The 12610-nt window shown below is 56.7% G+C and overlaps 3 protein-coding genes across 5 annotated transcripts in view; 2 read left to right on the forward strand and 1 right to left on the reverse strand.

Annotated features, from left to right (window-relative positions):
* The first annotated feature begins 4739 nt into the window (after positions 1–4739).
* LOC105497218 (lin-7 homolog B, crumbs cell polarity complex component) lies at positions 4740–8808 on the forward strand. 2 transcript variants are annotated; one of them, XM_011768167.2, is made up of 6 exons: positions 4740–4823; positions 5218–5336; positions 5629–5700; positions 6615–6824; positions 8204–8367; positions 8700–8808. In XM_011768167.2, the coding sequence occupies exons 1-6, from the start codon at positions 4787–4789 to the stop codon at positions 8719–8721; spliced, it is 624 nt and encodes a 207-aa protein (XP_011766469.1). In that variant the 5' UTR covers positions 4740–4786; the 3' UTR covers positions 8722–8808. The 2 variants fall into 2 exon arrangements, with proteins under 2 accessions (XP_011766469.1, XP_070943521.1); XM_071087420.1 differs by lacking the exon at positions 5629–5700.
* C20H19orf73 (chromosome 20 C19orf73 homolog) lies at positions 8802–9455 on the reverse strand. The gene has a single exon (XM_011768169.2). The coding sequence runs from the start codon at positions 9361–9363 to the stop codon at positions 8806–8808; it is 558 nt and encodes a 185-aa protein (XP_011766471.1). The 5' UTR covers positions 9364–9455; the 3' UTR covers positions 8802–8805.
* Positions 9456–9882: 427 nt separating this feature from the next.
* Positions 9883–12610, forward strand: part of LOC105497217 (PTPRF interacting protein alpha 3) — a 30882-nt gene continuing 28154 nt past the window's right edge. The window contains exon 1 of one of the 2 annotated variants that reach the window (XM_071087417.1): positions 9883–10062. The gene's annotated coding sequence lies outside the window, so the exon portion shown is untranslated. The remainder of the gene's footprint in view (positions 10063–12610) is intronic. The other variant, XM_071087418.1, reaches the window with a different exon arrangement.

Raw genomic sequence — 12610 nt, forward strand, 5'->3', positions numbered from 1 at the left:
CCTGACCTCAGGTGATCCTCCCGCCTCAGCCTCCCAAAGTGCTGGGATTACAGGCAAGAGCCACCGCGCCCAGCCTCAAACTTTCTTGAAAGAGACATCTGACTACCTCTTTAGGAATAACTGAAGTCATACTTCACTAAAATGAAGGATTTACAAGAGGAAACTGGGTCTAATTCAGGAGATCGGTGGAGGGAAGTTCTAGGATGGCAGTTTCTAGACAGCAATTTGGTTCAGAGTCAGGTAAGAGGACTGAAGTTTCCCAAAAGTTTAGGGAGAAGATGGTAAGAGCAGAAAATCAATCTGTAATCTATTACATCTAAATTGATAAATCAAGGGCCAGGTGCAGTGACTGATGCCTATAATCTCAGCACTTTGGGAGGCTGAAGTGGGCAGATCACTACTAAAAATACACAAATTAGCCAGGTGTGGTGGGGGGCACCTGTAATCCCAGCCACTCAGGAGGCTGGGGTAGGAGAATCGCTTGAACCTGGGAGGCAGAAGTTGCAGTGAGCTGAGATCGTGCCACTGTACTCCAGCCGAGGCAACAGAGCGAGACTTCATCTTAAAAAAAATTAAAAAATAGCCAGGCACGGTGGCTCACGCCTGTAATCCCAGCACTTTGGGAGGCCGAGGAGGGTGGATCACAAGGTCAGGAGTTCAAGACCAGTCTGGCCAATATGGTGAAACCCCGTTTCTACTAAAAATATAAAAAAGTAGCTGGGTGTGGTGGCGCACGCCTGTAGTCCCAGCTGCTTGGGAGGCTAAGACAGAAGAATCACTTGAACCCAGGAGGCAGAGGTTGCAGTGAGTGGAGATCGCAGCCACTGCACTCCAGCCTGGGTGACAGAGAGAGACTCCACCTCAAATAGATAGATGACAGATATATATATAGAGAGAGATAAATAGCATGTTACTTAGACACAGAAGCAGCTCTCAGACTAAACATCTGTAAGTTCCCTCTCGCAGTGAGTAGAGTTAGGAGAGGTACAGAGGCTGGTGCTTTTCACTATTAGCCTGTCTGTGTTATTCGATTTTGTTTTTAATCCCATAAAGACATTACTTTTTGCTAAAGAGAGAACTACAGTAAAGGAGCCAGACCAACCTACTTTAGTCCTCCCACTTGGAACAAGCCTTTTTCTGGACTCCATATCGCCACCCAGCGGAAACAGAAGAGCAGCAGCCAGACTTCTCGAAAGAAAGTCTTGTCCACATCTCAGCCTCTCTAGAGCATGATACCACTGACCACTTCCTTTTATTATTATTTATTTATTTATTTAATTTTCTGAGACGGAGTTTCACTCTTATTTCCCAGGCTGGAGTGTAATGGCGCAATCTCAGCTCACTGCAACCTCCACTCTTGGGTTCAAGCGATTCTCCTGCCTCAGCCTCCCAAGTAGCTGGGATTACAGGCACCCGCCACCATGCCCAGCTAATTTTTTCAGTTTTCAGTAGAGACGGGATTTCATCATGTTGACCAGGCTGGCCTCAAACTCCTGCCTCAAGTGATCCACCCGCTTCAGCCTCCCAAAATGCTTACAGGCGTGAGCACCACGCCTAGCCTTACGTTTTTTTTTATTTTATTTTATTTTATTTTATTTTATTTTTTTTGAGACGGAGTCTCACGCTGTTGCCCAGGCTGGAGTGCAATGGCGCGATCTCGGCTCACTGCAAGCTCCGCCTCCTGGGTTCACGCCATTCTCCTGCCTCAGCCTCCTGAGTAGCTAGGACTACAGGCGCCCGCCACCGCGCCCGGCTAATTTTTTGTATTTTTAGTAGAGACGGGGTTTCACTGTGGTCTCGATCTCCTGACCTTGTGATCCGCCCGCCTCGGCCTCCCAAAGTGCTGGGATTACAGGCTTGAGCCACCGCGCCCGGCTTTTTTTTATTTTTGAGAGGGAGTTTCACTCTTGTTGCCCCAGCTGGAGTGCAATTGCACGATCTCGGCTCACCGCAACCTCCGCCTCCTGGGTTCAAGCAGTTCTCCTGCCTCAGCCTCCCCAGTAGTTGGGATTACAGGCACGCGCCACCACGCCTGGCTAACTTTGTATTTTTAGCAAAGACGGGGTTTCTCCATGTTGGTCAGGCTAGTCTTGAACTCCTGACCTCAGGTGATCCACCCACCTGGGTCCCCCAAAGTGCTGGGATTACAGGCATGAGCCACCACGCCCAGCTACACTTCTTTTTCAGAACGCTCTCAGGCAGGCACAGTGGTTCATGCCTGTAAACTCAACACTTTGGGAGGCTGAGGCAGGAGGATTGTTTGAGCCCAGGAGTTCAAGACCAGCCTGAGCAACAAAGACCCCTCCATCTAAAACAAACAAAAAGATAAAATTTAAAAACCTCTCTTCTCATGGTTTCTCCCACCTGGCTTTCTGCCTACATTTCAGGCCGTTCTCTGCTGTCCTCCTGACTTTTAAGTGTTAGAGAGGTTTGGGGACCAGTCCTAGGCCCTCTTAATATTCGCTTGCCCCTGACATTCTTATCCACTCCTGTGGTTTTATTTACCACCTATGCCCCAATACTCAAACATGCCTGCAGACCAGGTTGCTCTTTTGAGCCCTAGACCTAGATCGATAGTTTCTCCCCATGGATTCTGCATAGGCTCCTCAAATTCAAAATATCCAGTATCGGTCAGGCAAGGTGGCTCACGCCTGTAATCCCAGCACTTTGGGAGGCTGAGGTGGGTGGATCACTTGAGGTCAGGAGTTCGAGACCAGCCTGGCCATCATGGTGAAACCCCGTCTCTACGAAAAATACAAAAATTTGGCAGGCGTGGAGGTGCGCGTCTGTAATCCCAGCTACTCAGGAGGCTGAGGCAGGAGAATCACTTGAACCCGGGAGGCAGAGGTTGCAATGAGCTGAGCTTGCGCCACTGCACTTGAGTCTGGGCAACAGAGGGAAGACTCTGTCTCTGAAAACAGACAAAATATCCAGTATCTCTCCTTCAGTGTAGACCATCTTAAAAATGGCACCAAAGCACCTCAATACTGTCTTCTCCTGCACCTCCCAATCCCCATATATAGCCAAGCACCAAGGCTTGTCCAGACATTTTCCACATCTGCCCACCCATCTTCTATGCCTTGGCCCTGGTGCCAGCTGCCACTGGGATGGCTGTGGTACCCTCCTAAGCTGCCCCGCTGCTTCTCGTCTTGTTCTTGTCCAAACCAGTCTCCATAGTGGCTACAGTGATTTTTTTTTTTTCCAGTAGATATGCAGTCTCACTATATTGCCCATGCTGGTCTTGAATTCCTGGGCTCAAACAGTCCTCTCGCTGCATGCAGCCTCCCAAAGTGCTAGGATTACAGGTGTGAACCACTGCGTTCAGCCCAGTGATTTTATTTTATTTTATTTTTTTTTGAGACAGGGACTCACTCTTTCACCCAGGTATAGTGCAGTGGTGTGATCATAGCTCACTCCTGCCTCGACCTCCTGGGCCCAAGCGATCCTCTCACCTCAGTCTCCAGAGCAGCTAGGACTACAGGCACACGTCACCAGGCCCAGCTAATTTTTGTATTTTTTTGTAGAGATGGGGTTTCATCATGTTGTCCACGCTGGTCTTAAACTCCTGGGCTCAAGTGATCCTCCCACCTCAACCTCCCAAAGTGTTGGGATTATGTGCTGGGATTACAGGCCTGAGACACAGCGCCCGCTCTGCCCAGAGCTCCTTTTTTTTTTTTTTTTTTTTTAAGCGATGGAGTCTCGTTCTGTCAGGCTGGAGTGCAGTTGCCATCTCGGCTCACTGCAACCTCCGCCTCCTGGGCTCAAGCAATTCTCCTGCCTCAGACTCTCGTGTGGCTGGGAGTACCGGCGCACACCACCATGCCGGCTATTTTTTTTGTATTTTCGTAGAGACGGGGTTTCACCATGTTGCCCAAGCTGGTCTCGAACTTCTGAGCTCAGGCTATCCGCCCCCCTCAGCCTCCCAAAGTGCTAGGATTACAGGCGTGAGCCACCGCGTCCAGCCCCAGTGATCTTAAAATACAAATCTGAGACCCAACCTAGGCGACAGAGCGAGGCTCCGTCTCAATAATAATAATAATAATAATAATAATAATAATAATACAAATTTGAGTGTCATATTTTACTCTTAGGAGTTTGCATGAAGCCCCAAATCCTCAAGGCGCATATGCCAACGCAGGAGCCCAGGCATAAACTGTATCCTGCCGGCCTTTTCACCTCATCATCAACCAATCCTAACTCTGCTTCCAGCCCTGTGGACTCTTTCTGCGTGGTGGGGGTGACCCAAGCTCCACCTCTTGTTCATCTTACCTCCCAGGACTGTATGTCAATGTCCCTGCTCTAGGATCTCCTTCGTCTTCTAGATCCTTACCTCCCCACTCTCAGCTCTCATTACAGCCGTGGCTGGTGGTCTACCTCTCCCATAGACTGGAAGCTCCATTCGGGCCGTGGGCTTGGCTGCCCTGCTCACCACAGTGTCCATGCCTTGGGCCCAGATGTTTCACAGGAGTTTGTTGAATGAATGTGGGAAAAGAATGGACAGGGGATAGACAGGTGTGGAGGGCAGGCAGACACTGATCCTGAAAGAGAAACACAGACCGAACCTACAACGGGAGGAGTCGCCAACAGGACCGACTGGCCGGGACGGAGGGCAGGGCCGCGGGTGGCGCGCGGCAGGGGGGTCGGGACAGTCCGGCGCGGGGGAGCTGGGCGCTCTCCAGGCTGCGCCTCCGCAGGGGGCGCCCGTGGCCCGGGGCGTGGCCTCGCGCAGCCCCGCCCTCCTCGCCCGCGCCGGGGCAGGCGGGCCGCTGGCAGCTGTGGCGCCGACATGGCTGCGCTGGTGGAGCCGCTGGGGCTGGAGCGGGGTAAGCGCGCGCCAGGGGGCCCTGCCCACCCGGGCCGCGGCCTGCATACCCAGCCCCCGGTCCCCGCCCTTCCCAGGCCAGGCCAGTGCGGGTGGGCCAGCGGACCCGGCGGGGTGGGCGGGGCGGGCGCCGGGGCCGGGCGGTCGCGGGGTGTGGGAGGCTCCCTGAGCCCAGGCCGGGGCGGGGGGCGTCCGCCTTACACCCCGGCCTGTGGAGGGGTCCTGGGGCTGCAGGGCGCCCGGCTGGTGGCGGTCTCTCCTGCGCCACCCTGGACTCTGCGGGGTGTCCGACTGGGCTTCGGCGGTCCTCCCTGGACTGTGCGCTCGGCCTCACTCCGCCGCTCTCCTTGCTTCTCTGCGTCTCGGGGTCTCTGCGCCCCGCCCCCGCCCCGCAGACGTGTCCCGGGCGGTTGAGCTCCTCGAGCGGCTCCAGCGCAGCGGGGAGCTGCCCCCGCAGAAGCTGCAGGCCCTCCAGCGAGTCCTGCAGAGCCGCTTCTGCTCCGCTATTCGAGAGGTGAGCGGCGCGCGGCGCAAGGGCGCGAGCTGGTGGCCGCCGTCCTCTTCCTCCTCCTCCTGCTAGTCCCGAGCCCGGGGACTACGCCTCCCGGCAGCTCCCGAGGCGGCCAGCCTTGGGGTGCCCACGCTTCAGCTCAGTGGTTCTTCGGGAGTTGTAGTTTCCTCCGGCTCCGGTTGCGGGGGCGGGGCGGATCCTTGCGTGGCAGCGGGAGAGGGTCTAGGGGCCCGGACTCCTGCGTCTAGGGCTGGAGGAACTGGCAGCTCCCTGATGCCGCTGCCTCCTCACCCAGGTGTATGAGCAGCTTTATGACACGCTGGACATCACTGGCAGCGCCGAAATCCGAGCCCATGCCACAGCCAAGGTGGGCCCCGCACCTCATTGCTCCTGGTGTCTATTTAACTGCCTGGTCGAGCTCAGTATCTCCTTCATGCCAGTCATTTCTGTTTCCTCCCTCATGATTTTTGCTAAATCTATGTGCCACTCTTACCATTATTAAATAATCGCACATTTTTAACTTAAAATGTCATACGAAGGCGTCTTTAGCAACTGCAAATGGAAACCAGTGTGGCATGACTGGCTAGAAGATAACCTTCAACATCTGTACAGTGCAAACCAGGGAAGTCATGGCGCTCTGATCTCTCACCGCACAATAGTGAGATGCTACCTCTTGCTGCTGCCCAGAGGCTCGGATCTCCCTCCAAGCCTGGCTTTCCTCTGTTTAAAAGTAAGATTGCGGCCAGGCACGGTGACTCACGCCTATAATCCCAACACCTTGGGAGGCCGAGTCAGGTGGCTCACTTGAGGTCAGGAGTTCGAGACCAGCCTGGCCAACATGGTGAAACCCCATCTCTATAGAAATACAAAAAAAAAAAAAAAAAAGCCGATCGTGGTGGCAGGTGCCTGTAATCCCAGCTACTCGGGAGGCTGAGACAGGAGAATCGCTTGAACTCAGGAGGCCGAGGTTGCAGTGAGCCAAGATCATGCCACTGCACTCCAGCCTGGGCAACAGAGCGAGACTTCATCTCAAAAAAAAAAAAAAAAGATTGGCAAGTATGGGGTATTCAAGACACACACCAAATGGACACTTTCTCTTGCAAGTGAACAGAAAGGGACGCACAGTCATTACAGGGGGATCTTGCATTGTGCCATGGCACGTGTCCCATGTTTGGGGATAGTAACCCAGGCTAAATCGCTGTCCTCGGTTCAGATCCCCCACCCCAGCCTTCCTGCCCACCTGGCAGGGGCCCTCATCTTCAGTCGCTTTCTCTCTCCCAGGCCACAGTGGCTGCCTTCACAGCCAGCGAGGGCCACGCACATCCCAGGGTAGTGGAGCTACCCAAGACGGATGAGGGCCTGGGCTTCAACATCATGGGTGGCAAAGAGCAGAACTCGCCCATCTACATCTCCCGGGTCATCCCGGGGGGTGTGGCTGACCGCCATGGAGGCCTCAAGCGTGGGGACCAACTGTTGTCGGTGAACGGTGTGGTGAGTGGAGGGCTGAGGCAGGACTGCGGGACACAGTCTGTCTAAGGTAGCATAGCCCCTGCTTTTGACATTCACTCAACACACACTGACTGAGCTCTGCCTCTATGGCTAGCCCTGTGCTGGCCAGTGTTACAGACCCTGAGAGATGTTGGTCTCAGCTCCTACACTCAACCTTCCCTCTCTGGGGAGAGCAGTAGGCCTCGGCTGAAATAGTCCTAAGCCAGAGACATAATAATGAGGAACTGCAAAGTACTGTGACAGCCCAGATGTGGCACCAGGCCAACATACATACAGGAAAGTTTTGCAGAGTAAGGAACATTTGGGTTGGGTGTTGAAGGATGAGTAGGAGTTCTCCAGGCAAACAAGGTAAAGGGTGTTCCTGCTGAGGGTACTGTAGATAAGGATAATGACTTGGCATACCTCTGAGCTGAAAAGAAAGGGCTTAGTTCTGAGGGAGATCTGGGGCATGCAGGTAATTAAAATCACTGTGGTTAGGCAGGCTGTGGTGCCTCACACCTGTAATCCCAGCAATTTGGGAGGCCGAGGCAGGTGGATCACTTGAGGTCAGCAGTTCAAGACCAGCCTGGCCAACATCGTGAAACCCCGTCTCTACTAAAAGTACAAAAAATCAGCCGGGCGTGGTGGCAGTCATCTGTAATCCCTGCTACTTGGGAGGCTGAGGCAGGGGAATCACTTGAAACTGGGAGGCAGAGGTTGCAGTGAGCCGAGATAGTGCCACTGCATTCCAGCAAGGGTGACAAGAGTAAGACTCCCTCTCAAAAAAAAAAAAAAAAAAAAAAAAATCACTGTAGTTAGAGTTGAGGAAGGCATAACTGGAGAGGTGGCTGGGGTCAGCCATACAGGACCTGAGTGCCAGCCTGAGAAGCTGGGACTTTGTCCCATGGGTGCTGGGGAGCTATGGGAGGGGTGAGCCAGGGATAAGCTCAGCTTGCAGGTACAGAAGGACCCCTCTGGGACCCTATGGAGATGAACTGAGGGGAGAGACTAGAAGCCAGAAGGCTGGGCTAAGAGTCCAAGGAAAGGGGACAAGGCCTGAGCTGGCCCAGGGCTGTGGGGACAAAGAAGAGAGAGTCAAAGCAGGCAGGCATTAGTGGGCTGTGGGCAGGGAAGCCACAAAGATGGGTCTAGATGTTTGACCAGGGACTGAGGGAACATGGGGCTGTCCCTGACATGGGAAACCTGGGAGGTTTTGGAGGAGGACACTGAACCAGGAGTTAATGACTCTCCCACGAGGAGGACATGAGGTGTTGGCATCTCAGGGCTGGCACCAGGCTCACCAGCAGTGGGTCCCATCTCCCAGTGGGGGCTGGGTGAGGGCAGTGGGCCTCAGGCCCAGCTGTCTGTGTTGGGCCCTGCAGAGCGTTGAGGGTGAGCAGCATGAGAAGGCGGTGGAGCTGCTGAAGGCGGCCCAGGGCTCGGTGAAGCTGGTCGTCCGTTACACGCCGCGAGTGCTGGAGGAGATGGAGGCGCGGTTCGAGAAGATGCGCTCTGCCCGCCGGCGCCAGCAGCACCAAAGCTACTCGTGAGTCCCTGGGTCACCACATCTCTGGGGCCTCCACTGGCTCCCTTTAACCCCAGGCTCCCAAACCAGGCCAATTCTTCCTGGACCTTCCGGCCCTGGCCCCTTCTCTGGGATGCTGACCCTTGACCCCTGGCCCAGCCTCTCACCCCAGGCTATTCTGGCCAAATCCCCTGGGGACCCCTTAGCTTCCTTCCATCCCAAGATATGGAACCTACTGTGGCTGGGATCCCTCAGCCCACTTCCCCGGGCCCTTGACTCTGCAACCCCAGTCCTGCCTCTCTCATGACCCGGAGCCCCCCTGATCCTGGGTCCCTTCTCCACCCTCCTTGCAGGTCCTTGGAGTCTCGAGGCTGAAACCACAGATCTGGACGCTCACACGCATTCTCTCCCTGTACAGTATTTATTGTCCCTAGCACTTTATTTAAAGGTCTTTTACCCTCACTGAGTGTCTGTGTGTCTGTCCTGCATCCCTGGGTTGGTGTCTTGAGATGTGGAGGGAATGCGAGGAGCTGAGGTCAGGCCAAGCCCTTGAGAAGCCCTTTTCAGAGTCTGAGGACAGAGGTTGAGACCTCTCCCTAGGTCTGAAGGCGGAGATAGGCCGGCTTCCAAGGGACTAGTCCGAGGGCGGAGGCCGGGACCCAGTCTGGGTCTGAGTGCAGGGGCAGAACTGAGGACAACGCCGCCTACCCTTAAGAGCGTCTGAGGGTGAAGGCCAAGTCCCTTCCTCCAGAGTCCTGAAACGCAGCCGGAGCCAGTGGGCGGCCTCTGTGTGGGCGGGGCGGAGCGAACCATTAGCCTCGTCCGCCGGGGGAACCCTGCAGGCCGCACTACCGTCTGCGTGGGAGTCGCGGATGGGGGTGCCGCGTGCAGTTCCCGAGGCGGGCGCAGGGGTGCAGAATGAGGTGCCCTCGCCCACCGGGCGCTCACTCCACCTTCCAACCAGAGCGCGTCTTTCCGGAAGCTGCCCCCGCCTTGAAATCCAACCTTTAGCCCCATCCCGCTGCCCGCCCAGCCCTCGTGTCCCGTGCGGCGCCAGGGCTAAGGCGCGCCACAGCCGGGAGCCGAGGTCGCGACTCGCGTTCCACGCCGCGCGCTACTCGCTCCAGGTGACATCATCCCCCTGCCGGGCTCCGCCCCCCGCCCCAGCCGCCGCACGCCGCGCGCCTATTGGTCGACGCGCCTTATGCCCCGCCTCTCGCTCTCCGCCCGCGCGACCCCTCCCGGCCGGTGTGGAGGCGGGGTCTAGTCGCCGGCCGGCGCCGACGCTGCCTCCCATTGGCCGCTCATCGCCGTCTGTCAGTCTCCTGTTAAAGGGGCCACGACCGCCTGGGAGCCGTAGGGGGGAGGGGGAGGGAGGAGGAATTTTTTTGGGGGGAAGGTGGGATTTGGGGGGCGCTGGTGGGCACCCCTGGATCTGGCGGCTGCGGCCTCGCAGGGGGAGGCTGATCAGTGACAGGGGCAGGGGGCTATTTTGGGGGTAGAAGGCAGTGAGACCGTGAGGGGGAGGGGGGTCCCCAGCGCCCGAGCCGGAGCCAGAGACGCGGAGCCCGCGCGAGCGTCGGAGACAGGGCTCCAGGGCTCCGAAGCGACAGAGCCGGGCCCCGGCCGCTGCCAGGGGCCCCGCCCGGCCCCTCCACTCCACCCCACGTCCCTCCTGCAGCCCAGCTCCGCCCGCAGCCGCCGCGGACCAGGCAGGTAAGATCCCGGCCCGGCCCTCCTGGCAGCGCCCACCCCGGGGACCCCTTGGCGAGCCTCCCCCGCCTCCCCGAGATCCCGGATTCCCTTCCTCATCCCAGGGGACCCCCGAGCCCAGATTTCACAGCCCAACCCCGGGGACTCAGGCGTGCCCCTCCCGGCGCCCAGAGTCCGCGACCGAACCCTAGAATCCCGGGCGCACCGCCGCCTCGCGCCTCCTCCAGGGCCCAGGAGCTTGGATTTCCCGGTCCGGCCCCGGGACCCCTCTCGAGCCTAGATCCCCCTTCCTGACCCTGTCCTGGGAGCTCCAGACACCCGCCGCGGCGGTCCCAGACTCCCCAGGCGCGTCCGCATAGTCCCCGCTTCGCGCACCCAGTCTCCCGTCGCCAGCCTCGGGCTTGCACAGCCGGCCACTTCCCTCGGTCCAGGCAGGCTCGGCGGCCGCCCTGGACACAGGCCCGCTCTGGAGCTGTCCATGGTCAGCGCGCTCGGCAGCCTCGCCTCCCCCCACCGCCCGCCGCCGCCACCAGGGAGGGGGTGCAGGCGGCGCGGGGATCTCCCCCGCCGCGCCTTTGACCCGGGAATACCCGGGCCCTCCCCGACCCGGGCGCCCCGGCCTCAGGGTTCCGCCGGCCAGGCTCGTGGCCCGGTCCTCGGCACCCCAGGTTCCTGGGACTCCAGCTGCTCCCTGAGGAGCCAGGGCTTCTGAATTTTTCTGTTCTGGTCGCCGTGGGGACCATGGCACCCGGGCATGCAGCTCCCACCTGTTCGTGCCTACACCTCTGCTGGCCCCAGGTGGTAGCCCTCACCCCGTCAGAACCTAGGAATTCTGTTCCCCAGCGTTTGCTCTGCTTCTCAGCCCCTGTGCCCTGCAGACACACAGACTCAACCTCCTGGCACCCAGCATCTGCTCCCTGAGGGACTCAGGCGCCATGACTCGCTTCCTTTGGGGGACCCGGAATGTGATTCTTAATGCAGTTCTCTGACTTCTGACTTCTGTTCACACTCCCCGCTTGGGGACCTAAATGTCCTGGTCCCAGTCTTGTATACCCTCAGGGTCCCAGGAGTTCAGACCCCAGCTTCTGTACTGCCCACCAGCTTTTGCCGAGGCTGTCTGCCTCAACCCTCTCTCCAAACAAGACCTCAGGCTCTCAGCTTCCAATCCCCCATCATTTACCTCCACATGGATTCAGGAGTTTAGGCTCCCAGCTCTGTCCACTGCCCTCCCCAGCAGTTATCTGGTTCTTCAGCTCTCACTTTTAGGAACCAAGTCTTCACAGCCTCATCACTCTGCCCCATCAACTTCACATCTCCCGTGGCCTTAACAAACCCCTGTCTCATCCTCATGTCACCCCAAGTGGTGGGCTTCAGGACTCTCTCCCCTAAGACGCAGCTTCTTGAGATGTTTCTAGCACTCCATTGCCCCCTGAGGCTCAGATGAGTTCCCATTCTCCAAGTACACTCTCCCAGGCCAATAAGCCGAACACACATCACTTCCTCCAGATATATTCTGTGGCCTGGGCTCATAGAAGTTACCTGCTGCCATACAAATTTCTTTCTTTCTTTTCTTTTTTCTTTTTTTTTTTTTTTTTTTTTTTTTTTGAGACAAGGTCTCCGTTGCCCAGGCTGGAGTGCTGTGGCACAATCACAGCTCACTGCAGCCTCCACCTGCTGGGCTCAGGTGATCCTCCCACCTTAGCCTCCTGAGTAGCTGGGACCGCAGGCATGCACCACCAGGCCTGGCTAATTAAAAAAAAATATTTTTGGCCAGGTGTGGTGGCTCATGCCGGTAATCCCAGCACTTCGGGAGGCTGAAGTGGGCGGATCACCTGAGGTCAGGATTTTGAGACCAGCCTGGACAACATAGAGAAACCCTGTCTCTACCAAAAATACAAAATTAGCCAGGTGTGGTGGCACATGCCTGTAATCCTAGCTACTCAGGAGGCTGAGGCAGGAGAGAGTCGCTTGAACCCAGGGGCTGGAGGTTGCATTGAGCTGAGATCGAGTCATTGCACTCCAGCCTGAGCAACAAGAGTGAAACTCCATCTCATTTTTTTTTTTTTTTTTTGGTAGAGATGGGGGTTTCACCATGTTGCCCAGACTGGTCTGAAACTCCTAGGCTCAAGCGATCCTTCTCCCTCGGCTCCCCAAAGTGCTGGGATTACAGGCATGGCCACCGCGCCCAGCCCGGTCACATTTCTTGTTGCACATGTGCTCTTGCTTTGCTCCATGTTCTAGATTCCTTCTAAACACAAGAACACTCCTGGTTGATGTCTGTTCTGTTCTGTGTTCCATTTTCATTCCAGGCATGGTCTGAGTTCTAGGCCAGATGCCAAATTCTAGGCATGTCTTTTCTTTTTTTTTCTTTTTTTTTTGAGACGGAGTTTTGTTCTTGTCGCCCAGGCTGGAGTGCAATGGCACAATCTTGACTCACCACAACCCCCCCCCTCCCCGTTTCAAGTGATTCTCCTGCTTCAGCCTCCTGAGTAGCTGGGATTACAGGGGCCCGCCACCAAGCCCGGCTAATTTTTTGTATTTTTAGTAGAGA

The sequence above is a fragment of the Macaca nemestrina genome, chromosome 20 (assembly GCF_043159975.1).
Source record: "Macaca nemestrina isolate mMacNem1 chromosome 20, mMacNem.hap1, whole genome shotgun sequence".
NCBI lineage: Eukaryota > Metazoa > Chordata > Mammalia > Primates > Cercopithecidae > Macaca > Macaca nemestrina.